General features: G+C 32.1%; 5 protein-coding genes across 7 annotated transcripts; 3 read left to right on the top strand and 2 right to left on the bottom strand.

Annotated features, from left to right (window-relative positions):
* The first annotated feature begins 1,854 nt into the window (after positions 1–1,854).
* LOC9303497 (transcription factor bHLH68) lies at positions 1,855–5,991 on the top strand. 2 transcript variants are annotated; one of them, XM_002869407.2, is made up of 8 exons: positions 1,855–2,348; positions 2,597–2,975; positions 3,240–3,320; positions 3,854–3,919; positions 4,072–4,137; positions 4,404–4,463; positions 4,637–4,681; positions 5,435–5,991. In XM_002869407.2, exons 1-8 carry the CDS (start codon positions 2,023–2,025, stop codon positions 5,630–5,632), a joined length of 1,221 nt encoding a protein of 406 aa, XP_002869453.1. In that variant the 5' UTR covers positions 1,855–2,022; the 3' UTR covers positions 5,633–5,991. The 2 variants fall into 2 exon arrangements, with proteins under 2 accessions (XP_002869453.1, XP_020874757.1); XM_021019098.1 differs by having other exon boundaries at positions 1,873–2,348; positions 5,450–5,991.
* Positions 5,992–7,316: 1,325 nt separating this feature from the next.
* LOC110226151 lies at positions 7,317–7,782 on the bottom strand. Its single transcript, XM_021016814.1, is given in 2 exon segments — positions 7,317–7,532; positions 7,666–7,782. Coding segments are annotated over 2 exon segments (333 nt in total).
* Positions 7,783–10,397: 2,615 nt separating this feature from the next.
* LOC9305523 lies at positions 10,398–11,470 on the top strand. The gene has a single exon (XM_021019996.1). The coding sequence runs from the start codon at positions 10,471–10,473 to the stop codon at positions 11,224–11,226; it is 756 nt and encodes a 251-aa protein (XP_020875655.1). The 5' UTR covers positions 10,398–10,470; the 3' UTR covers positions 11,227–11,470.
* Positions 11,471–12,635: 1,165 nt separating this feature from the next.
* Positions 12,636–13,803, top strand: LOC9303496 (probable 3-hydroxyisobutyrate dehydrogenase-like 1, mitochondrial). Its single transcript, XM_021017237.1, has one exon. It carries the CDS (start codon positions 12,657–12,659, stop codon positions 13,659–13,661), a length of 1,005 nt encoding a protein of 334 aa, XP_020872896.1. The 5' UTR covers positions 12,636–12,656; the 3' UTR covers positions 13,662–13,803.
* Positions 13,804–13,898: 95 nt separating this feature from the next.
* Positions 13,899–17,060, bottom strand: LOC9305522 (hexokinase-1). 2 transcript variants are annotated; one of them, XM_002867377.2, is made up of 8 exons: positions 16,951–17,060; positions 16,503–16,805; positions 15,741–15,891; positions 15,470–15,652; positions 15,310–15,384; positions 14,977–15,231; positions 14,751–14,881; positions 13,899–14,596 (listed from the first exon to the last, which is right to left on the bottom strand). In XM_002867377.2, the coding sequence occupies exons 2-8, from the start codon at positions 16,772–16,774 to the stop codon at positions 14,173–14,175; spliced, it is 1,491 nt and encodes a 496-aa protein (XP_002867423.1). In that variant the 5' UTR covers positions 16,775–16,805; positions 16,951–17,060; the 3' UTR covers positions 13,899–14,172. The 2 variants fall into 2 exon arrangements, with proteins under 2 accessions (XP_002867423.1, XP_020872895.1); XM_021017236.1 differs by having other exon boundaries at positions 16,933–17,044.
* Between the last annotated feature and the right edge of the window lie 10,276 nt (positions 17,061–27,336).

Here is a 27,336-nt window from a genome sequence, read left to right as displayed (position 1 = left end):
TCAATCTTTTGATACGGAGGAGTATATAAACACAAATACAATTGCAGCTATATCTATATGCACATATTTTATTATGCTATCTATATATAGAAAACTGTTTAATAAGAAAAAAAATTCTAAAGTAAATACACAATCCAAAAAATACTTTGTAATGTTAAGAATGTTTAGTATATTGTTTTGTTATAAGAGAATGAACATTTAACATATAGTAAACAGTGTTTTAAAAAAAAAAGTGTTAAAACTTTTTCTCTGATTTGAAGTTTTTTTTTTAAATTAGTAAGAAATAAAATTGGTAAAGGTAAATTATATACGAAAAATCCACAGTGACTTTATTCCACGATCAAATCATATCAAGACATACATGTTCTTACCTTTACCTTTCAACGAAAATGAGAAGAAAAAAAAATAGTAATTACTTATAGAAAATGTTTTTCTTATAATAATTATTATATGGGAAAATGTTCATCTGATGTAATAAAGTCGCGTACCGACTTTGTGACTCGTTTTGATTAGTTAAGTACAGAGTTCGTTAGATGTATTTGCATTGTTACAAATTTACAATTACAGAAAACCCTACGCAACACAATTCAGTACTTTTTACGTCAGCAAAAATAGAATCTTTCGTTGAAAAAACTACAAGAATCTTTTTTGTCTTAATTTTCTTACCTTTTTCTAATTGGATATGAATTTTTATTATGGAAGATAAATACGACACGATGCACGATTTTCACACTCATTGGCAATCGACTAAACCAATATATTTGAGAATTGATTATATGTAAACATAGTTTAGTTACATAGATATTGATTAACAGAAGTGCAAACAGAATTAACTAATTTCACAATCCTGACTATCAGGCTATGCCACATATTTATTCGTTAAAACTTATATCAAAATATAAAATACTGCAATTACTAATTACATTGTTAAAAAATATGTAATTATTATTATTATTATATTCTAAAAAATATAGTTTTATTTTAATTTTTAATTATTATTGGAATTATGTATAAATTCTATTACTTAGTGTTCTTTAAAAAGTCCATATATACGAAGTAATGAACATACTTATTTTTAAAAAATCTAAAAGTACGAAAATTATTACTAAAAAAATAACAAATAGCTACATGATTTTAAAAGTATATGTGACATATAATACAACGACGGGGTGATATTTTATTGAAAATTTTGTTATCAAAGTGAAAGTTTACGTGTCACTTTTAATTTCGTATACAATGAGTAAATAAGCAAAATATATATGTTAGCTCAGCTAGTACCTACAAACTAAAACCCTAGTATTTGGCCCAGGATATAATCATTGCCAGTTTAGAACTAATTAGCCAACCTAAACCGTTAGATCAAAGAAGCAATCTTACTAATCAAATTATAAAAAAACAACAACAAGTTTCAAGAACGAAAAAAAGGATAATTAATTTACATTCGATCAAAAGGCGAATGCATAGATCATAGATGCACTTGTGAGTTGTGATATACCCAAAACTTTATTTAATTATATAATATATATATATATATATATTCGAAAATTTTATACACCGTATATAAAATATTCGAATATTAATCCTTTTCCTTGATTTAAAAATATTTTCAGCTTGTTTTTCTCAACTCAGTATTAATTTAAATAATAAAAGTAGCTACCACCTTTCTCTGCCCCACTTTAAGATAAAGCTAAAGCATGGAAAAAAGCATGGGAAAAAAGTAAATATATGATATAAAATAAAATAAATCTTAAAAAAAAAAATAAGAGAGAAATTAAAGGAACGAAATGAAGAGAGAGGAAAAAGACAAAATTTAAAAACAAAAAAAAAAGAATTCCAAAGAAATTAACATCACATGTTGTCAAATGAGATCAAAATTTAAGTTAGTTTTGAGTTTTCTCTCTCTTTCTCTTCTCTAAAACTACTTAAGCTAAAGAATCAAACACTTCTCAACGTTTCTCCAAAGCCTCTGATTAGTAAACACATAAAGAGATCTATAGAGAGAGAGAGTAGAGAAAAAAGGTGATGAATAGAGGTGTGTTGGAGAGTTCGCCGGTTCAACAGCTGATGGCAGCCGGAAACCCTAACTGGTGGAACGTAAGCGGTGGCATGAGGCCACCCCCACCGTTGATGGGTCATCAGCAGGCGCCGTTGCCGCCACATATGACTCCTAACAACAATTATCTCCGACCACGGATGATGCCCACTCCCTTGCCGCACTTCTTGCCATCTCCGGCGACTTCGTCTTCCTCTTCTTCTTCACCGTCTTTGCCTAATAACCCTAATCTCTCTTCTTGGCTTGAAAGCAATGATCTCCCTCCTGAGTCTTGGAGCCTTAGCCAACTTCTTTTGTAACTATCCCTCTCTCTCTCTCTCTCTCCCCCTCCATAAATATTCCAAAATGAAATATTCTCTACGCACATGACATGATCTTGTGTTTACTTGACTAGTTCACTCTTTATTTTCTCGTGTGTTGCTACCTAATCTTGATTACTTCTTTGTTATGACATATATACGTATATACATGTATGTATCTGTATGTATTTTAAGTATCAAATAAACAATCTAATAATTTTGGATATTTTTTTTGTGGACTTAGGGGTGGATTGATGATGGGAGAGGAAGAGAGATTGGAGATGATGAACCATCATAATCATCATGATGAACCACATCACCATAGTTTTCAAGGGAAGATGCGATTGGAGAATTGGGAAGAACAAGTGTTAAGCCACCAACAAGCTGCCATGGTGGCTGCTGACATCAAACAAGAGAGTAACATTAACAACAACAATGGCTATGTCATCTCTTCTCCGAACTCACCTCCTAACAAATCTTGTGTTACAACAACAACCACAACAAGCCTCAATAGTAACGACGATAACATCAACAACAATAATAATATGTTGGATTTCTCCAGCAATCACAATGGTCTTCACTTGTCAGAAGGGAGACACACTCCTCCGGATCGATCCTCTGAGGTAACACTTCTTCCACATCTCAGAGATTTTGATAATACACGGAAAAAGTTAGGAAATAATTGATTGTTTACATATAAATTAGTAAACACATCATGAAAAAGTGAAATCTAAAACGTCATTTAAAAAGAACAGGACAACAAGTCTTATTTTAATTAAGGTTTGGATCTAAATTCAATACGCAACCAGGATAAGTTTTGCTATGATTTTTTTTGATTAATGACTAATTGATCTTTGTTTTGTTTGTTATCTATATATGTGATGAAGTGTAACAGCTTAGAGATTGGTGGGTCTACTAATAAGAAGCCAAGGCTCCAACCTTCTCCTTCGTCACAATCAACCCTCAAGGTAACTAATTGATTATATCAACGAAACTTTAGATAACTTATATAACGTTTTCTGTATATAAATTCTCTCCCTGACATCATAATAACAAAACAAAAACACAAACACAAAGGAGAACAGAAGAAGCAAACAAAACAGAATGGGCACAGAATAAGCTGTGTGGTTTTGTGTTTTGTAACTCTTTTGTTCTCTCTTGTTTTGTCTTCTTCTTCCTTCTTCATTATTCCTTTCCTCTCTTCTTTCATAAAAATCAAACTTAAATATATCACAACATTCTCCTTAGAATTAGATACTATATATATTAAATTTATACTTTGGATTCAATAATATAATGATAATTTTATACACTAATGAAAGTAAAATATTATTAATCCCTTCTACTTACTAAGTAAGCACGTTTTATATATGCATGGTAATTAGTAAAAAATACAACCACACATGCACATATATAGAAAGCTTTTAATTGATGCTATTAATTAATTAATCTATGGTTATAAGTTTTTTTTTTTGAATGAAATCTATGGTGATAATTAAAGGTGAGAAAGGAGAAACTAGGAGGCCGAATCGCAGCGCTTCATCAGCTAGTATCTCCATTTGGAAAGGTAAAGATCGATTTGATTAACAAATCACATTAATTAATGTCGTCTAATATTCCTTTATCAAATCAACTTTTAACATTAATTTTGTAGATATTTTTAGTTTCATTCTTGTTAATCTAAATCATTCTTCATCCCTTTTTACCCATCTTTTGCAGACTGACACAGCATCTGTCCTGTCGGAAGCTATTGGATACATTAGATTCCTTCAGAGTCAAATTGAGGTGTGACTCGTCTTTTCCAAACTCTAAATATTCGCAATTTCCTTTAAGTAAAATAAAAATAATGCTTAAAAAGTTAAACTTCTAGAAAATTAAAATGTGTCAGAGGATTCCAAGTGATTACTGAGAAATAAATTATAATGATGATATTATAAGAGAATGAATAAAGATATTATAAAGTTTTGTTCTCTCCATGTTAAGTAACATTTGATTGATGTGATTATATATAAAGTATTTATGTTTTTTTTGCAACTGTTGCATTGTTGCAGGCTCTGAGTCATCCATACTTTGGTACGACTGCCTCGGGGAATTTGAGGCACCAACAACATGTAAGCACCAAATTTTCGTATATATAGTTATATACTGATATACACAAACACATCATCATGCTATAGTTTATACTTTATACCTTTAACTTCTTCTTTTTTGATAACCTACACAAAATTTTTTATACTTATTATATATACTAAATTATCTCTTAACTATGTTTTTTTATGAATAGTTGCAAGGAGATAGGAGTTGCATATTTCCTGAGGACCCTGGCCAGGTGCGTCCATTTTTTCTTGGTCATTATACTTTATATATATTTAGGGTCACTATACTTTTTATTGGATCAATTGAATCCAAATCTAAAAAATGTGGACAGCTTTAGTTTCCAAAATTTATCCTTTCTTTTTTTTTTTGCTTTTCTACTGTTTTCTTTAAAGTAAAGTTACGTTGAATTAATATTAAAAGATGCAGTGGCCAGCTTTTTTTTTCACCCTCCCTTACATTATTATAAACCAGCAAAGTTCGTTAAAACCAACAAAGCACTAAATTTATTAAAATATCAACTTTTTCTCCTCAATTTTTTTCTTCATCTAAGTGCATTTCAAATTCTTTTGGCGGGATTTTATTTTCTCTAGTGAAAACTCAATGAAATATCTATTTTCAGCCAAAATATATTATGGAATCTCAATTTTTAAAGTAAATTTTATGTGTCTTTTTGTCTTATAGTGAATGTTGTTTCATATTTTTCAAATTATATTGGATTTGTCTAATACTTGTATTCTTAATCATATATTAACATTACCTCACTGCACTTTTCAACATAATACACTATACTATTTAATAAAGCTAAAAATAATTGAAACTCCTAAAACATGTAATAAGCTAGGATTTAGACGATATTGTTTTGTAAAATGTGGAATAATATTATTAGTCACCTCTTTATATAGGTGTTAGAACATGTGTTTACTTTGTTGTTAATCAATGCTATATAAATCATAATTGATTTTTTTACTTCTTGATATGGTTTTAGCTCGTGAATGATCAGTGCATGAAGAGAAGAGGAGCTTCTTCGTCATCTACGGAAAATCAAAATGCAAGTGAAGAGCCTAAGAAAGATCTGAGAAGTCGAGGTTTATGTCTTGTCCCAATCTCATGCACACTCCAAGTAGGCAGCGACAACGGCGCCGACTATTGGGCTCCAGCACTCGGCTCCGCCGGATTCCATTGAACCAATGAAATTACGCCACGTGAAATTCCAACGTTAGAAAAAAATGATATAACATCACGAGCAGTCAGTCTACTGAGAAAACAACAAATTGAGTTTCCAAGGCTGATTGCTCATGATGCTATACAAAGTACTTCGTTTAAAACTTTGCTAGAGAATTTGCGTTTGGCGTTTCATCATTTGATGCGTTATCAGATGATATGACCAAGTGATCAATTTATGTTCTTGCTTTAGGAAACTGTTTGTTTTCTTTTACCGGTTAATTGTAATTTGTGGTTAAGTACTTATTTTGATTACTTCCACGTGGTTTGTATTGTTATAATCTTGCTATTACTTTATAATATGTCTATTGTGTGGGATAATATACGGAAAAAAACATCGATGCGTAGTTCTCAATTCATGTAAAAGATTCTGAATAGAAGAAAAGCACTAAAGAGAGCGAAAAAGTTCAGAAATTATGAATTATATATATTGTACTTCACTCCACCATGGGTGAACTAGAGAGGATCACTAACAAAGAGGAAAATAAGAAACAAGATATCATCACTTTTGATAATTTAATTCTTCATTTAAACGATTCACTTCTTCTCTTTGGTGTGAAGATCATCAAAGAACTTCTTAGGGTTTCTCTCAAAAGCATCCCTCGAAATGTGTTGACCTCCAGCAGATCCTGGTGCAACCATTGTTTTACCGATGTCGGAAACGCTACCAGAACCACCGCTTCCGCCACTCGTACCAAAATTCTCGGCTGCATCGTCAGCTTTGATGTTCTTGGCGCTTGATTTTGGGATTGGAAACGATTAGAAATTGAAGGTTTGGTTATTTTGTGTATCGTGAAATAAACTGTTGAGACTTAGAAAATGGATCGTATACTTTTAGTTTTATACGAAAAATTTATCTGATAGTAATTTGTGACAACATGGTCAAAGTGACATGGAATGTAATTACCGACCGATGTTATCTCTATTTTCATGAAAATTGGTAATAAACTAATAATTTCCTCGTAAAGTAAAAAAGCCCAATACAACAGATTCGGGCCATCGCTCAAGCCCGACCAAATTATCTTTGTCCAACCATCGCTTGGCTCACTGGTTTGATGCGTTGCGTTTTGTCATAACACGCACTTTTTTATAGGCCGGTTCAGTTTTGCAATGTCAAACTAAACTGTATTTACTTGCGCAAATTCTGTATAAATTATTAAATTATGATAAAATATTTTTAATTGCAAAATATATATATTTTAGTTGTTTGAATTGTCAAATCAAAGCACACAAATTAATTTCCATTCTAATTTGAAACCAAGTATGTCGAACTGAACAATTCAAAAAGACAAATCCAACTGAAAAACCAAAACATCCATACCAAAAAAAAAAAAAACATATGATTAATATACCTTATCTTTTGCAGTGGATAATATTATTGAGGGACATAATATAGTGGATTAAGGGATTTATCCATAACACCGGCCGGTCCAACAACAAATTATTATATATATATATATATATATATATATTGATCCAATAAATAACGTTGTTATGTCCAAAAATGACAAAATGAAAAATCCATTACTTCACAGAAGCTTTCCACCCAAAAAAAGCAGACCATCAATAAAAGAGGAAAAAAGTAGAGAACTCGACGTTTATTAGATACTAAAATGTTGATGGGAAAAAACACTACTGTATTTCAGTTATATATATATATATATATATATCTTATGGAATTCCCACATTGATTTTTTTTTTTAAATTCCTTAGTAAATTGAGATACAGGTGGATATAATCATTTGCTTAGATGCCTTCACGTCTAAGCTCTCAAGATTTATGGTCCATTTCAAAAGCTCCTTTACGAAAACTCCAAAAATGAAACATTATTATAAACTAATTAATAACAACATATAAACTTTAAAGTAAAATTAAAACAATGAAATTTTGAAAAATAAAGTACTAATTTTCATTTTTCAAAACAAGGAGAATAGGGAGATTAAATTAGAAGTTGATATATTTAGCCTTATTGATGGGATTAGATGATATAAATACTGTTGGAATATGGTTTTGTGAAGGAAATGGAAATGGAAATGGTGTGTCGTTTTCGCCAATAATTAGTTTTATATTTGAAAACTGCATGCATGTTGCTTCCACGTATTCTTCCTCCATCCCGACGTACACGTGCTGTCGTTTTCGATTCAGTTTGTGGCTACTGGCAACTAGGGTATATAGTTGTACAACATAAAGCAAAATTGATGTGTCTACTCTTAACAAAATCTTCATTAAAAAAAATTCATTACAAGAAATACGCAAAAAGCCTAAAATATTGGTCGATTACTTACGTGTTTCATATTCAACATATAACTGGAACTGACATTTTGTGGTGATTTTTGACAAATGGGATATAGTATGTAATGAGACTATGGATTAATTATATCGATAATGCACAAAATATAATGGGTGTGATTGGTAAATTTTACTGTTGCAATAAGGGGTGTGCTACTTTTATTGTGACTGATTAGTAAGACATTCAATTAAAACGATACAGAAAAAATATAAAACTTTTATCGCATTATACAATTTACAAGCAGCGGAATTATTGGGTATCCTTTTCTGAACGGAGATTCTAAAAAGTTTATTCAGTCTCGTCTCAACAATCCTGGATCATAAATGTTTTATTACTTAGATTTTGATGATATGATTCTATAATTACTGTTTTGATGATGAATTTTTTTAAGGGATTGTTTTCTACCATGTGAACTGCTGTTAACATATATTCTCTTGTAGACACTCCAAAATTTTCTTTAAAATATAATTCCAAAAAAATATTTGGACCACAAACTGAAAAACCTTATGGATTTGTAATTGATCAAGACGTTAATAAAGGATCAGAAATTTGAAATAGACTAAAAGGCCTTTTGGTTAGAGCTTGTGGTTATTAGTGTGGATTCCATTTGAAAGTATAAATATTAGTAGTTACAATTATTAGATTGTGAGGGGTCCATTTGTGAAGTAACACGTATAAGAAATTTCTAAAGACAACAAAGTAAATGTTAATCGCCACGTACGAAGATGACATTTCCTTTATTTTGTTGGATCTCCTTAGTGGCTACGGCAACGGTCTAAATTTGCTATCAACTTTGAAGACATGACTCAACTAATATAATCCTATTAATTTTATAGAAAGCTTTGGAGAACATATACACTTAGGGGGGTGTATTGAATTAAAGATTTGGGTGGATTTGGTGGAATTTAGGAAATTTTGGATTTTGAGAAAGTTATGTGATTTTTTAGGATACTTTTGGTGGAATTGTTAGAATTTTCATTTTAGAAAAGGAAATACTAGTTTGTTATTTGGTGAGATTTAAGAGATAATATTGGATGATTTGGTGAGATTTTTAAAACAAAAATAGGAAAACTGGATTTACAAAAAAAACTTATCTCCAACATTGTCTAGAAAATTTGGGATCTTTTTGCAACGTTGCTTTACAAAAAAATAGAAAAATTGGATTCTCTCTGCAACACGTTCCAAAACACGTTCAACGTTGTTTGTGGTAAAAGATAAAGAAATCATGGTGTGTTGTGGTTATAAAAAAGTTTATGTTTTTGTATTAGGACTTCAAATTAAAAACTTGAAACTGAGAGAGATTTTGTTGGTAATGAATTTGATTTGCCATCGAAATCTTTTGTTTTTTTCTGCAAGTGAAGAACAAAAAAAAGGTGACAGATTAGTTTTGACTTTTGACGATGAGAATGAGAAAGTGAAAGGACAACTTCTCTTATGTTTATTTTGTTAAAAGAAGTTTTTTCCAAATAACACCTCTCAAGGTGTGATTTCTTTAATTGAATTTCTCATGTAAAATTGTATCCAAAGTCTCCCAAAATCAATGTTATGGCTTTTTTAAAAAAACAAAGTTGTGTTTTCAATAACAGTTGATTTGATATCAAGTTTAGAAATTATAGTTTGAATAACAAGAGATTGTGAGTGATTTTATTGAAATCTCAATTTCAATAACATTGGATTTGAGAAGAGATTTGAAAATCACAAATTCAATAACAGGTGATTTTAGTAAAAACCCAAAATTTTCTAAAATCCTAGTTCCAATACACCCCTCTTAGGGACAATCTAATCATAGTTAATGTTGCATTTGATTTGATTTGGACGTGATACTCTAAGCGCAATATCTTTAAAATGTGTGATATTTTAAATTGAAAAAATATCAGCGTAGGTTTTCATTTTCTGAATCTATATACAATATATAAAATGGTAAACGTAGATACGAAGAAAAACATCAAGTCCAGGTGATATTTTTTCTTTTTTTTTTAATATATAAATTTCATACATTACCTTACCACTTTAGAGGTAATATAACTTAACTAAAATCCTTAATAAAAAAATATTTCCTTATATTATTTTGTTGTAAGCAAAACTCAACCGGCTTACAATCCCCTTGACCAGCCCACCAAAATCGGTACTCATGACAAGCTCACGAATGATATTATTATTTGGTTTACTTAATGCATACTCTATGATTATTATCATTTTCTACTATCTATATCACTCACTTTTGAATCATCCTAACCACCATAGCTACAATTCGGTTGCTTACTCTAGAGTTAAAGCTCCTTTTACTCTAAATTTCGTTTCCATCATTTAACGGTTAGATCTGTACGTGTTTTGAATTGTGGATATCTTGATTCTAATATAAAAATGAAAAATAAAGAAATAAAGCAATTAAATCATTATACAAAGAAGACTTCTTTTTTGGCGACTACTCTAACCTCTTAATAAGAAAGAAATATCTTCTTTTTTTAAAGTTGTGGTTTTAGGTTATTTCTCATTATTTTTATTTAATTATGCAATATCCTTTTACATATCTATTATATTATTATTTCTTATCCGTTAAATACCCTCTACTTCCTCCCTCCAATGACAATATCATATCTTACAAGAGTGAGACAAGCAAAAGAAGAAGAATAAAAAAAATATTCTCTCCAAAGAAAATAGTAAAAATGGAATCTTCTGTACCAAAGAGAGGCTTATACATGGAAATGGAACAAAACGCTCAAGTCGCAGCCAAGAGGCTTTGGAAAATCGTCCGCATAGTATTCTGCGTTTTAAAAACCGGTACGGTCAAAAACAAGCTCATGCTTGACTTAAACCTAATGCTTAAGAGAGGCAACAAAGCCATCACTAACCTCCGCCGCCGATCAAGCCCCACCGGCGGTTCTGACGTCAGCTCCACACGCGTCCGCGACTACGACCCTTTTGCCTTTATGTCCAAACGCAAACGCCGCGTCCATGGCGGTTATGACAACGAAGAAGATGCGGTGGAGGCAGCGGTAAAGAAAGTTTTTGAGTTGTTAGGAGAGAATGATAGGAAGACGGTGGCGGCAGAATCGGCCAGAGAGTCGCCGCTGATAATGTCTCCGGCAGTGAGACAGCTCAGGGTGACGGATTCGCCGTTCCCGTTAGACGACGGCGGAGATCATGATCATGTGGTGGATAAGGCCGCAGAAGAGTTTATAAAGAAGTTTTATAAGAACCTTAAGCTGCAAAAGAAGATGGCTAACACGCTAGAGTCGCCCTACCACGATGGATGGGTTAGATGATCCAAGCGTTTAGAGACCAAAATTGTGGGGGTTGGATTGCAAAAGAAAAACATAAGGGGAAAATTGAAAATATATGTATAAATATTGGGGTTGGAACGGTGATTTTCAAGTTTTCTTAGATATATTTCCATTTGAGTGTTGAATACTTAAATTTGGCTTGTGTTTATTTCGTCGGTAGTTTGATGTAAACATGGCTATGTATATATTTTCCTATCATAATGAGAAGAATACTATATACACACTAGGCGAATTTATCAAACACATAGGAAACATCATATATAAACCGGAAAAACAAAAACAAACCGGAATATTAAAAAAACAGAAATAAGATTAATTGTTAGAAGTAATTGATATGTTAGTGGACGCACACTCAAGGATTCAATTTAAGAGAAACATGAATAAGATAAAATGTCGCTCTCAAGTTGTTCATCAACCAAGTCCAACCATAACGTTTCGTGCAATTTAATTTATATCATATCTGTATACTTGAGAATTGCAGGCTAAGGCCATTATTCAAGTATACGTCTTCCTCAAGTATTTTAACACGCACAACGTCTTTACTCATACATTAAAAAACGACGTCATTTTGGAATGTAGTCTAAATTATTTTGGCAATTCATAATATGAACTATTTTGTCAAAGTGTTTCCACTACGATTCGACCATTCGAGTATTGTTGTTAATCCGATATTTATTTGACATACTAGTCAAGTCATGCGTGCTATTGTTGTTAACACAAACACCAAAACTTTTTGGGCTTCACCTTCACAACAGTCGGCTTTACCTTCGCAACCACAGTCTTCACCGCCAAGCGCTCTTTCTCCGGAGGCTCTTCTACCGAATCACCAACGACCACTTCAGAGCGAGTTGGTTCTAGGGATTGCTCCACTGCTTTGGATGATATACATATATAAATATACAACATCAACAAGCATTGGATATCTTATAAAATATAGAAAAGTTGTTGAAACCATAGATCATGATAAAGATGTTAGAGAAATAAATATTCTTACAATGTTGAGGTTGTGTTTTAGGACAATTTTCGAGAATCCACAAATATCTCAACACAATGGAGACAGAAAGAACAACTACGATGATCCATATACTCCATTCCCAAACCAAATACTGGATCAAATCCCAAACCCAATCCATTTTTTCTTTTTCTTCTAAATCTTCAAAACAAAAGGTTGGTTATAAAACATTTACTATCATTTACTCATGCTTACCTTGTTAAATGACATTGATTGTCACCACGCGCACATGCACGCTTTAGCCTAAATAAACCAAGTTTAACCGAACCAAATCAATATAACAAAACGACGTCGTTAAAGAACTTTGACGAAAAACACCTCAGAAGAAACTTGAAATTACGATGTTATACCACTTAACCTTCGATAACTACTAGAATCCATCAATCACCACAGAAACTCAATGCCACTACTCCTCCGTCGATTTCTCTCTCCCTCCGTCGTCTCCTCCTTCTTCCTCCGTCGCTCAATGGCTTCCTCATCAATCTCCTCTGATCCCATCACTCCATCAAACACCAAAATCGGATGGATCGGAACCGGAGTCATGGGCCGATCAATGTGTGGACACTTAATCAAAGCCGGTTACACCGTCACCGTCTTCAATCGAACCATCTCCAAAGCTCAAACTCTCATCGACATGGGAGCAAACCTCGCTGACTCACCAAACTCAGTCGCTTCTCAATCCGACGTCGTTTTCACCATCGTTGGTTATCCTTCCGATGTCCGTCATGTCCTTCTCGATCCAAAGTCCGGAGCTTTATCTGGTCTCCAACAAGGAGGTGTTCTCGTTGATATGACTACTTCAGAGCCTTCTTTAGCTGAGGAGATAGCTAAAGCTGCTTCCTTTGAGAATTGTTTCTCAATAGACGCTCCGGTCTCAGGTGGAGATTTAGGAGCTAAGAATGGGAAGTTATCTATATTCGCCGGAGGAGATGAAACCACCGTGAAACGTTTAGATCCGTTGTTTTCGTTAATGGGTAAAGTCAACTTCATGGGAACAAGTGGGAAAGGTCAATTTGCGAAGTTGGCTAATCAGATTACAATTGCTTCGACTATGTTAGGACTTGTGGAAGGTTTGACTTATGCTCATAAAGCTGGACTTGATGTTAAGAAGTTTCTTGAAGCGATTTCTACTGGAGCTGCTCGTTCTAAGTCTATAGATTTGTATGGAGATAGGATTCTGAAGAGGGATTTTGATCCAGGGTTTTATGTGAATCATTTTGTGAAAGATTTAGGGATTTGTTTGAATGAATGTCAGAGGATGGGATTGGCTTTGCCTGGTTTAGCTCTTGCTCAACAGCTTTACTTGTCTCTTAAGGCACATGGTGAAGGTGGTCTTGGTACTCAAGCTCTTATCTTGGCTCTTGAGCGTCTCAACAATGTCTCTGTTCAACCATCTGTCTCTTGATTTAGGTTCTTGCACTTTCTGTTATGTGTGTGTTGGAGATTTTATGTTGTTCTGGAGAAAAGATTTGAACTTTTGTGTACCCATTTGTTGCTAGAACATGATATATGTTGATCTGGAGAAAAGATTTAAACTTTTATGTACACATGAAATTTCACGGGGACCTGGAAATCGAGGTCGTAGATTCGTACATAGTAGTGTGTTTTGTGCTCAATTATGAAGAAAAATGAAATCTTTATATACTCAGACTCCAGTGAAGTGAGCTTTGAATTTTATAGTTTTTACAACATATCTGGTTATAAAATCCCAGAATCTGAAGAACTGAGTCTTTTATTTTTGAAGAACATGAAAACAAATATTTCTCCCAAGGAAACTTATTTGCTACAAGAAAGTCTTGGGGAAGAGGAAAAACAAAATGCTTTTCTTTTATGAAGCCTGAGACCTTCGCTTAGGCGTTTTCTGATAGCGAAAAGCTTCATTAAATTACCGAAAAATGGCGCTCTTTGGGAAGGTTTTAAGAGTCTTCAAGGTACAGAGAGTGAGAAGCTGCAAGAAGCGCAGCTCCAATGCCTGATCCATCATTGGAGTGAGTGACTTCAATGCTTCCTGAAGCTTCATCTCCAAGCAACTCTTTTAGTGAGCTCTCCATACAGTCACTAAACTGAGTGTAATGCTCAAACAATCCACCATCCATGGCTATAACCGATTTCTGCATCTCCTCGTCTTTGGTCGTATCTCTTCCCAGTTTCTTCAGAATACCATAGATTCCAGCAGCAGAGAGACGGGCGCCTCGGGTTGCTATGATGTTGCAGAGACTGAGCACAACTTTTCTCATTTTCAGAGAAGTTGTAGGGACCTCCAATATATCCTTAATCTTGCTCCCAACAATCTTCAAGTCTGGAGAAGTGTCGTTGTGCATAGCCGACATGTGAGGGGTCCTGCAAATGATTGAACTTTAGACAAACTCATTCCGCAAAAGATGAAACTTTAGATTAACCAATTCGCATAAGTTGAAACTTTAGACAAACCCATTCCTCAAAGGAAGAAACTTCGGTTACAAACTGCTCAAAAACGAAACTTAGTAAAGAGTACCTAATGATGAATGGTATTCTCAGCTTAGATGGGACGGTATCGCCAAAGAAAGCAGCATCTTCAGCCATCTTTAGAAGAACTCTTCGCAAAATCTCTCCCAAGTACATACCGGAAATGATTTTCTCAAGAATCTGAAAAATGACAAATCCACATAGAATTTCATTTCTCGTGACAGCTCGTAGGTATTGCAATTTGTTACAACAAACCGGAGTTTAAAAACTCGTACCTGTTCGCCTGGATTCAGACTCTCGAAATCCAGAGAGTGATCAAACTCTGTTAATGGGAGATGTGATGACCTGAAGTTTCCCCATTCCATGTTTATAACCATTTCTCCTGAGTTTGGAAGCGGACCATGCCATTTGGGGATTGCCGTTGCACGCTCAACATAGGCTGCGTTTGTCCCAGTGCCTAAAATAACAGCAGCAACAACATCCTGGTTATAGTATCTACCACCGGCTAGTGTTCCAACGGTATCATTAACCTGTAAACCATCAAAAACAAATCAACAAACATATGACAAAACGATTCACAAGAGAGCATACGACGATAGATAACTCACAAGTGCTGCGATTCGCATGTCAAGCCCAACTCTTTCCATAGCCTTATTAAGTGCTCCAACAACATCTTGTCCAACCTATGCAACAGGTTAAACAAAGATCAGGGTAAAGGCGAAAACAATCATTTCTAAGATATATAGTTAAAAGGGAATCGAGCTTAACTGCTTCTTCGATGGAAAAGCCTTTTGTCCATTTGATGAGACTACCAGAGGATAAAGAAGTCTGCTTAACCGGAAACGAGAAAGTGAAACCTAATTCCCTCTGTCTACCTTCCGGGAGATGAAAGTCTTCGCATTCTGTGGCGACAAACTTCGCAAGAGCTTCAGCGATAAAATTGAACAACTCCTGAATCCATCATAAAAACACAAAAGAATCTTGTTACACATAGATCATCTAAGACTAACATGACAATTTTTTTAGAACAGAAACTGACATCTGAACCACCAGTCATCAAATGGGGAGGAATCGAAACTTCTTCGAATTCTTGTTTAACAACGCGCTCTTGCTTCCCGCCAAGAAGCACACGCATGACACGGAAGTTTGTTCCACCTAGGTCCAATGCATAAAAGAGACCCTTTTCATCCCTGTTTATATCAATGGTAGTATAGGTTAGACAGATTCTCTTGACCTACAACATGAAACTCAACGGATCGACTAACAAGATTAAAGCGAAAATGATATCGCACCAAAATGTTCTACAAAAGTTGAACAAAATGCCTTCTAGAAATGTGACGCAATCAATCTCATTAATGTTTCAAAGGCTGACCATTTTCAGAATTTTGTCAAAACTAATCTTATCAGACAGTCCATAAGACAAAAGTGACGTTTGTGGACAGACTTTTCAGACAAATCAAATCCACATCCCTGTCATTTTTGGCCTTAATCTAACTATGAATAAAACGTCAAATAAATAAAACTAAAATCACAAATCCATGACAACAAAACCAAGCTTCGTATGAGTGATACAACAAAACTTATAAGTAAATGAGATTCAGTGGGACATGATCTGGATTCCAAAAGATTCACTGATACTGAAACAGTAGATCCACAATCCTATCTAATCGATCAATTTTGACCACAAACGATACAAAACAGACAACAGAAACCATTAAGAGACAATGCAATCTCAAAATCAGGATGATTAAAAATTTCAATGAAAAAGCATCAGAATTAAAAATCCAATTAGAAAATGTACCCAGAAGGAAGATTATCAACGTAGCTGATAAGCATTTTGAGTTTGCTACCACCGTCGGATGCAAGACCAGCATGCATCTCAACGGTCATAGCATCAGCCACTTGTCTCAGTTTCGAGATCGGAGTCGCACAATCCTCTTCAAAAGCCTTAAGGATGGCCAAAACACGTCCCCACTTCCCTGAGCTCTGCATCCGTCGTCGAACAACCAAAACAGCCACCGCACAAACCGCCGCCGTGCAAACAACAGTCGCTCCAACAGCTACTTTACCCATTTTCTCCGATTTGGAATCAAAACAAACGAATCTAAAAAAAAAAAGATCGGATTTTTACGATTCCGATCGCAAAAGCAACGATTACAAAGGACTAAAATTGGAAACGCAGAAAGAAGAAAGAATCAAAATTTCGAATGAATTGAGGAAATTAGAGGAACCTAAGATGGATCTAATACCGATCTACTCGAGCGAGCTTGGTGGGTTCGTCAAAAAAACAGTGTAGAAACCACGTAAGCGGGCTTCTCTCGTTCTTGTCCGTAAAGTATGGAAAACAAAACAAGGAAGTGGTAATATAATTTTGTTTGAAATGACGGAATTAACCTTTTTGTCTAATTTGGTTTTTATCCTTTTCTCCACCTAAGTTTCTGGTAGAACCAATCATTCTCAAACCTAATCAACCACAAGATAATTGCACATTCTTTTTCCTTTTTTTGTCCTTTTAATTGTTATCTCTGATAATTCTTAATTAAGCAAAGACACCTTTTAATTTGCAATACTTTTCTACAAAAAAGTTTGTTTCAATGGAAGAATTTATAAAAAAAAAAGTATTAGAACATGGTTCATAATCCTCATTCGTATTGTTGTGTCTCAAATCTAAGACCTTAGCTTTCTTCTTTCAAAAGATTATAAATGCTCAATCATAAGAGGTAATGGCTCCATATAAAATAGATAAACAATGCTTTTATCAATAGATAACTAAAGCCGATAAAAATTTACAGACAGATATGATGTGGATTATCCACTTTTTTTTTTTTTTGATAAAATGGATTATCGATTTGACAGATAAATATTCAAGTATTTTATGATCCGGAATTCCGAATTCATATGTGTTTGGAAAGAAAAGAAAAATAAAAAATCCCACTATATCGATTTGAAAAGGAAACAAATAGTTTGGTCTCAGATATGCGACTTTTTTTGTTTGGGCCGGTTCATAATGTTACCGTATTGTAACACTAAGGCCTGACTTAAAGTCTCCAAAGTTAGTCCATTCACTCAAATAGAAACTAATGGACCTTATAAATAAAATCTATGCAAGGCCCATTATTAATATAGATTTACAACTAGTTTGTTATGAAAAAGGCCCAGTCAGTATTATTAATAGGTTTACGCTATGTACATGTTGATAGTGCTAGTATTAAATTATGTTCTTAGAGATCTTAAATTTTGATTTTTTAAATAAAATCTTCTTCAAACGGAATATAAGGTTTTTTTTTTTTGGACAAAAAAGTAATAAACTAGTATCATATTCTATGTCCGTGTAGGAACCAACAATTTCAGCATCATTAGATTCTCCATTATCTTTTTTTTTTTCTTAATGTAATTAATCTCTAAATTTGTAGATTATGCTGTTATAATATTTTGCAATAATTCCTTAATACATAAAATAACATTTTTTTCTTTACAAGTCAACTCTCAATTGTAATTACGAATATTATTTATTTTAGTTGATGTTATTATGACTGATAGTATTTGTCAGATTTTAAGAAATATAGCTGATATTTAATTACTTGATTTCAACTCATTAGTGGTCCCAATCCAGTTGACCAATGTTGTTTTGATTTGATTAACCTTTGATTAAGAAGATCACTGAATAAATTTAGATACTCTAGATATCATATAAAATTAATTTTATTTATATACAATTAAAAAGCATGTATCATTACATAAAAGAAAGGGTATTTAATATTTATTACCCCCACACGTTTGCTTTTGAGTTTTGACCAAATCTAGGTGGGCAAACGAAATAATAGTAACACATGTCTCTAATTATTACCTCATGTTCGATATTTAACGACATCATAAAAATGCATTTTCCGACAGTAAAAAGAATGACAGAGAATTAACCATCGCGTATTTGTTTTTCCGTTAAGATCCCAATCCGAATAAACAAAAGTGAAAAAGTAAACCGAACAAATACATAGTAAAATCTTTGAGAAACTAAATTAATTTAGTATGTTTCAATTTTGTTCTAGACTATTACCATCTCTAGTCCATCTCCATATTCAATTTTCAAAATAAAGTTTGAAGTAAACAATGCCTAAAATAAGTTATTCTATTTTGAAACAAAATTAAAGGAGATGCTCTTAAAATTGTGGAGAGACTAAAATTGCAGATGTGTGTTGTTGATATATATACTCATCGATGTAAGGTGATTTCAATTTTCAAACACTAATATAGTGGTTCATAATCAATAAAAAGTCCAGCAATAATTTTCGAACAACAATTAAAAGATAATAAATTGTATCGACCCCTCAAAATCTTATCCAAATCTAATTTCATCATTAATAATTATGAAATCTTCGAATCAAGATGCCTGATTTAGTTAATTGCATTTTTTGGTTTTGTGTCGTTGAACATTACTATCTTTAATATTATTAAAAACAAAATTAGTACTATATATTGTTTGCCAATCTACATAACATTTTTGCTATCGTGAATAATTTTACGATCTTTAGAATTTTAAATTACGGTTTACTTTAATCGATTATGAGTCAATGACACTGTTTAGTTGTCATCACAACGATTTTATATTTTGTATTACATATATTATGCACACACAAAATGACCGTAGACTATCTAAGAGGCTTTCGTTGCTCTAGCAAAGGCACCTAACTACAAGCGTAAAACAAAACGATTTTTTCCAGGAAAAATAAAAGCATATTTAATTGTTTGTGTGTATATTTAATTGTTTGTGTGTAAGAAGAAAACAACATATATTTTGACTTTATCGAAAAAGAAAAAAAAAAAAAAGGAAGAAAAAACAACATATAATTTGACTTTACGGACTTCATTTTTACGTTGCTTGTACTGCGTCCATAAAAAACTAGACAACTAAGACATTTTAGTTCCCAAACTACTAGACTATAGTACATGATAGATATGCGACTGACTATAAATGCATGAAACACGATACAAGTACCATACCAAAATTTTTACAAAACAAATATAGCGTATATATATATATATATATATATATGAATGATACGAACCATATGCATGCTTAACATGAAAAACGGGTACAAAAGAACCGGCGATAATGTTCACCAAATTCAAAGTTTATGTAAGACTTTTTTAATTTGTGTGTTACTACTCAAATGAAAAACCAATTAAGATTTCTTTGTTTCTTTTTTTGTTAAAGGGTCCTCTATAACGTATATCTAACTAGTGTTCCAAAATAGATTTGAATTTGCGTCAAATAGACTGACGCATGCTGAAAGAGCATTGCATTATATTAGTTTTAACTTGCTCTATCATTCACCTCACAGGCTACCGATATATATATACAAACACGTATGATTCCCACTAAAGATCACTGTCAAAAGGAACATAAAAATAAAGAGGAAAAACTAAGCTTTAATTTGCTTAAAAGTATTGCACAAATGAGACGAAATCCATTACCAGCTAGGACCGGACATTTTGTTACTGAATCATCGCTCCACATTGATAAATGGATTTTTTATTCGTATGATTGCATTAACGAGTCAAACTTTATGGCTTTAAACTCATTGCTGATTCAGCTTTGAAAATTAAGAAATTCCCCAAAAGACGCACCTTTAGGCCTTGCTTTCACATTTTGTTGATCGTCTGTTTCAAATGTTGAGTTTATCTGGCTTCAAGTTTAGGTTAGAATTATGTATTTTAATTAAAAAAAAATATGAAAGTCGATATTCTAGATTGTTCTTTTTAGAATTATATTTGAATTCATAATTTGGATATTTATATATATAGTATCAATGTGTCATCAAACTTAACTATTAATTATATATCAAAATTTATAGTAACCATGTTTCTCTAAAAAAAATAAAACTATAAAAAACGCAAATTAGTGGTGGATTATATCATTATACAAATAGTTACGATAGAAAGATACACTGTAAATCATTTTCGGAATAAGGCTAAAAAATCAATACAAACTCAAATAATATTGAAGCAATGAAAGAATCTCACGGTACCAATCTCCCAAACCGATACTCTCTAGAGCCGTCAAAACTAAACACGTGTGAATATTTAGCCTCACGTGTCACGTAGTCAACGGTAATCAGCTAAATAAAACAGCACTACTAAACAAACAAAACAGCACAGCTAATATCTAATTAGGTCCATGTGCGGTCCTCATGCAACATTTATTAATTGATATTTAAGAATTAAAGCCTGATTAGTGACTGTAACTCTGTAAGGAACAGAGGAGCGTGGCATACACGTGTGCGATACCTAGCGTGTGGGTTTAATTTTTCTTTTTCTATTTTAATTTATCTCACTTTTTAAAAAAACATTTATCTCACTCTTCCTCTCAAAATGCTTCTATTTATAGAATCATATGATATGTACTTTTTCCTTATCATAAAGTCTATATATGGTGGCATAAAAAGAAAAGTGTCTATAAATGTTTTCCGTTTATATATTTATTTACATTTGTGTCAGCGTCTGCATGTGTGCATATATTCAACTTGAAGTCTTGAAGATCTAATCTAGATCGGAAATACAAAGATTAAATAGTTGTTTTTTGTTACAATATCATCGTACAAAACTCGAATCATATTTCATACCAAAAAAAAAAACTTGAATCATTTCTTTAGAAAACTCAGAACGTTCCTAACGGGTCGGTCAAAACTATTGTGCGATTAAATAGTTACGTAATGAATTAAGATTTTGATAACCAAAATAAATTCTTCCCACGTGCGTAAAATCTACGGCTGGCTTACCACAAACCCGACTAATAAGTTATTTTTTTAGTTATAAAACCAATTATTTAAAAACGCGTAGAAAATAAAAACCTTGGTAAAACTTATTTTAGTTCCTATTATAATTACGAATTAGTATGAAACGAAATGATATTTTTGCTGGTTAGGCTTGGGTTGGATTTGTGTGGACGATGAGCTGTGTGTACAATAGGAAGTAGCTGGCTAGTTACGTGTATTAACAATTCTTGATATTTTTCTTCTTTCACTTTTTACTTTTACGTAACCCCCATGCATCACGTGCTTTATGACTCGATTTGTTCATCTTTCCTTTCAATATGGTCAATCACTTTTTCATGTCATTATGTTATATACTGAGATCATGAATAATTAGTTCATTACTTATGAATATACTTCACTTTTGTAAATAAAAGTACTGATCCTAATTTGGTGTGTTAAACTAATGAAACTCATGCTTGTGGTCGATTATTTTATATAAAATTTTTGGCAGTCAATTCCAAAAACGCCTCTAGTCTAGTGGTATATTCATAGGCTGCACTTGTCTTTTTCCTCGGTTCAAACCTTAAAAGTTGCCAAAACGCATAAATAATTTTTTTTTTCTGTTTTCTTTCACCGAACAGGCTCAAAATGTTTTTTCCGTTTGTGGCCTTTCAAATATCAGAGCCGGCTCTGGTGTTAAGTTTAATGTGTGATTGTGTTTATATGATGTGATTCACCAAAATTCAAATTTACTGTGTAAAATGTTAACAGTTTCCAATTCAATGTCAATTTATAACAAGTAAATTGGTTAATATCTCTATATATTATTTTAGGTTTTATCTCAGCATCGATATAAAATTCTTAACTTGTTTCATTGAGATTATGGTTCCGTCTAACCGTTCATCTCGATAGAATCACATTCAAAGATTAATTTTAAATCAGTAAGAGATTTGGATCAATTGATTTTGGTTTGCACTAATCGAATCACTTCGGATCGGATCAATTTTTGTTTAGGTTGGACCGACATCTATTACATATTAATTTATTTTAATTCTCAACTCTTTGAATAAATAAATTACATAATTGTTCATAAATTACATAATCGACATCTACTCTCAACTATTACATATTAATTTATTCATGTGCTTTTAATCTCATTTTCGTTATAGATTCGTACATAATTGTTGACATAAAAAATTACATACTAAAATGAAATTTATAAGTCAAGATGTGTGCATTCGATAAATATAAGTTCCTTTAATAAACAAACTTATTTAACACTACAAAACAATATGAATCTGCTAATATGTGTGTCGTCGATAATGTTAAACTTTTGGCGATGAGATAACACCTAACAATATGAGTTTTTTTGTAACTAAAACAGCCTTTACTTCAAATTTAATAGAAACCCACTTAACGAAAACAAATAGCAATACAAAAAGTCAGTATATTTGAGTATTTTCCGTAAAATGAATTCCTTCATTCATTGGATGAAACCACTTATATACTACAAATTACACAAGATGATTGCGAGCTTTCGTCTAGGTTAACTTAACAGACAATAAATACACATCAGCTAATCGTTTTAATTGTACATACGAGTCAGCTTTCACCGGATGTATTATATATGTAAATATGTAGTCATGTTTATACAGCTAGATATGTAAATATTTTAATAATTCCCCCCTGCTTTTATGGATAAATGGATCGTATGTACACGTATTTTTTTTATAAAATATATATATATATATATACACACGTATTCTTGATTTAAATACACACGTCTACGCGTATATTTGTGTAAACTGTATATTCAGATTATAGAAAAGTAACTTTTGCGACCAACCAAACACATGTCGTTAGATGCTGGTACTTTTCAAAAGTACAGTTCTTTAACTGATCTGTCAAGTTTCAACTGAAATATACTACTATTAATAATAATTAATTCGTTATTAACTAAACAAGTTCGAATATTTTACGTTCTCTTATGATTATTCATTCGTTAAACCAAATATTATATCTTTATTTATTATTTTACTTATAAAATCATTTCTACCTTTTCCAAATCTGTCTTTCTTTTTCCAGATTTGGAAAAGTTTTGTTCGAATGGCTGAGACCAAAACTGGTGTTTAGTCGCGTCATTTTCCAATATCTTTCTAGTAATTTATATGCATCACCGACCAAACTAATTATTAAATTCATTTGCTAATAAGTTATCTAATATTATAATCAATTCATATAATTCTTACCCTTTCATGCGGTATTGGTTGGATTTATCAAGATATATACAGCTCATAAACTATATAATTTGCATCGAAAGCCAAAAGTTTATATATAGTGAACATATAATTTTGAGACATTTTAGTGAGTTTGAATCATCTGTTTATGGATTTAAGAATATCATTTTGTAATTTTATAGAGAAAATAACCATTAATTAAGAGAAAAACATAGTATATATATCTTGTTTTATTTTTTTTAATCTGAGATTGATATTAGGGCTTCGGCTTGGATCATTTATCTGTGGTAAACTTGTTAAATTTTTTTCACTAAAAGATTATTCATTTTCAGAATTAGTGTACACTTCAGTAGAATCCGGATATATGGTGCTAAATCTAAAATAGAAATTAATATTAAAAAGAACAACCATTTACTTGACAAAAGGCAGTATATATATAGAATCCACTGTTGCATCTTGTTGATCGAAGTACAATTCAATAACAGTTTTATCACTCTAGCTAGTATTGATCACATGGTAGTTGCAGTCATTGAGTTAGCATGGGTTATATATAAAGGATCCAAATGCACAATGAAAACACATATGAACTTAATTAAGCTTAACATTCCAATCGAAGCCAATCCGGCCGTTATATACACATATTGTGTATATATATATATGTGTATATAAATAAATATGTAAATAGAAATATACATTAAAGCTTAATTTATATAAAACCATATTTAAATCTTGTGAACAGTGATGTTCCATCTGCACCATGTTTTGTAAAGTGGGGAATAAGATAGGTATATGGTATTGAGATGTGTTATATTTTAAGTTATCTACGAAAGACTATAAGTGTCTAAAAATGGAATAATGGGCACATGCATAAGTTGTGGCGATCGAAAAGGATCCACTACATACTTAATTTATCATTTAATCCGATATATATATATGCATTCACAAATCATACATTATTGTTATAAGCTGCTTGTTGCAAAACTTAACCTGTAAAGGGATCAAAATATCGTATCTATGCGTGTATATCCACAAATATACATACGTGGTGGTGAGGCGAACAGAGGGTTTTATGCCAGTTCATGCATAATTATTTTTTGAGGGTCAAATTATTTTTGTAATTTTGTTGAACAGAGATTCTACTGTTCTTTTGTTTTGTTTTTTCTTATATTTTCCTCCCACTCTTATCTTTTCATTTTTGAATATTATTTTAAATGTTGATATTTTAAATAATATATTTTTTATCGTGTTGATTCTTTTGTCTATCCGCAATCATCCAATTTTGTATTAAATTTTCTTGCGCCATACACGGGTTTCAAACTTATCTAAATATTAATACATATATATCAAATATATATAATCATCATAGTTAAATACGAAAATGTATTACTGTGGATTTATATAAAATGAAAACTATGTGGTTAAAGAATAAAAATCATTGTATATGAAGACCGAATACTAAAGTTTATAGTCAGTTTTCTCAATGTTATCTTTAATATAAGTTTTCAATCATTTGTTTTTTTGGGTCAAGGTTTTGTTTGTAAATATTTTGTTATCAGCAAACAATTATTTTTGTGAATCTATCAAATGCAACAATATAAGAAACCTCTCAACGAAAATTTTAATTGTATGTAGATGAATATAATATATTTAGAGATAAATGGCATGTTTAGTTTTCACTATAAACTTACGAAATGAACATAAAATAAAATTAGGATTTGTTATACAAATTCTATGTGCATATAAATAAAGTACTTGATTAATTTCCCACTTGTGGATCTTAAAAACTCTTCGATATGGATCCGTAGTTGAGTGTAGAGAGTTTTCAACTTGTCTCTACAACTAGCTAGTACCTTTCCCTTTCTACTATATATCAATGAAAAAGCCAACCACTGAAGACATTATTTTTATGTATTTGCATTGCCTAGTACTATTTATTGGTCATCAAGCAAATGTCTTTATAAATCACCATTGCCTAAAAAGTATTAAAAAGAGGTGATAATATACATAGTGCTCTTTATATGATTGAAAAGGTTAACAATTGGGAGTCTCACATATATCAATCAGAAACAAACAAACCATATATATGGTATTAAGGATGGTAATTTTAGTACTTTTTTTTAATCGTAGGGTAAATCAATATATAATGTGCATTTGTTAAATCATTTTATCGGGTGTATTTTATACGCAACAGCTCAATTCCTAAATATCACACAAACATCGAGTTGAAAGTATATAATTGTTCATCTTATTTTTAAGTTTTAACTATAAAGCTCGCATTGGCAAAGATACTTTCTCTCATACATGATGAAAATCAAATCTTGAATTCATCCATTTCTTAAACCAACAAAAACAAGGCACCCACAATTAAAACTAAAATTTAAATTTTATAGACTCACATCGTTAATATGATATGATGATTAGTGTGACGTCAAAACCACGATCAAGTTACTTAAATAATAATATCCCAAAAAAAAAAATTGTGATTACGTAGATCACGTGATCTCCTCTTTGTAATCTCTCAACAGAATATAATGTTTACCTGTATTCTCTGTATCTTTAGACTAATGAAACTCCTCCCATTGTCATGTCTCTTTCAAACCAATTGATACAATCTATCTATTTCAACCCAATACATATGGCACAGTGCCGTTGAAAATTTTATCGAAACAAATCTTATATATACGTCCATCTTTACCACACAAAATGTGCAGCGATAAATAATAGGGCACAAGGAAAACAAAAAAAAAAAGGTCCCTATATAGGGTTTTTAACTTAGCTAGTCATGGTGGAGAAAGCAAGCTTTAAAAGTCAAATGAAAATATCGAAATCGCACCAGAAAAATGAAAAGACAACCAGGTGAATAGTAATACAACATATTTAATTATAAATGACATCATACAAAGAAGAAAAAAGAAAGCGTAATGATGTAAATACATGAATTGAAAGATACTTAAACCCAAATACATCGACATTTATGAACCATTGGTCCGTGGAGGACCCGCAAGAGAAAGAAGAGATTGTGGTTGTTCGTCGTATATAAAGGATCATAACCGTAGGATCTCGTACACAAATACAAGATCGTACGGCTAAGAACATGTGATGTATCCAAAGTAGGACCAAAAGGGAATCGAAACGGCGCCGTACAGAGGGACTAAAACGGAGAGAGGACTTCCTCCGTAATAGAAACATACAGAAGAAAAAAAAGTGTAAGTCTCTCTGAGTTTGTGTGGTCCCGACAGAGAGAGAGCTGACACAATTAGTCACTTGTCAGTTCAGAATCGTCACTTGTCAGAATTGACCTTAATTTATGCAAAAAGCTCCATTTATCGCTAAACAACCAGTTTTAAAATCTTCTGCCTTCTTTAAGATACTTTTTTTCTACGTAAAGGGGTACGGTAAAAAACTGTAAGTTACTGCATGCATAGATTTTGCTCTGTAATACATGACCTGATGGCCAGCTAAAAACTCATACAACTAGAATATGACTTTTAACAGATTTTTTTTTTGTTAAAAAACAGAATTTATTTTGTGGTGACACAAATACTCTTGTTTATTGATCTTATACATTTTCTTTAGAAAAATGAATGAATTACTGTTTATAGTATCACTAGTACAACTGGTGGAAATCTTTCATTGATGATTATTT

This window comes from Arabidopsis lyrata, assembly GCF_000004255.2.
Source record: "Arabidopsis lyrata subsp. lyrata unplaced genomic scaffold ARALYscaffold_7, whole genome shotgun sequence".
Lineage (NCBI taxonomy): Eukaryota > Viridiplantae > Streptophyta > Magnoliopsida > Brassicales > Brassicaceae > Arabidopsis > Arabidopsis lyrata.
The sequence above is the reverse complement of the archived record's forward strand: the minus strand, read 5'-3'. Positions and strand labels throughout refer to the sequence as shown.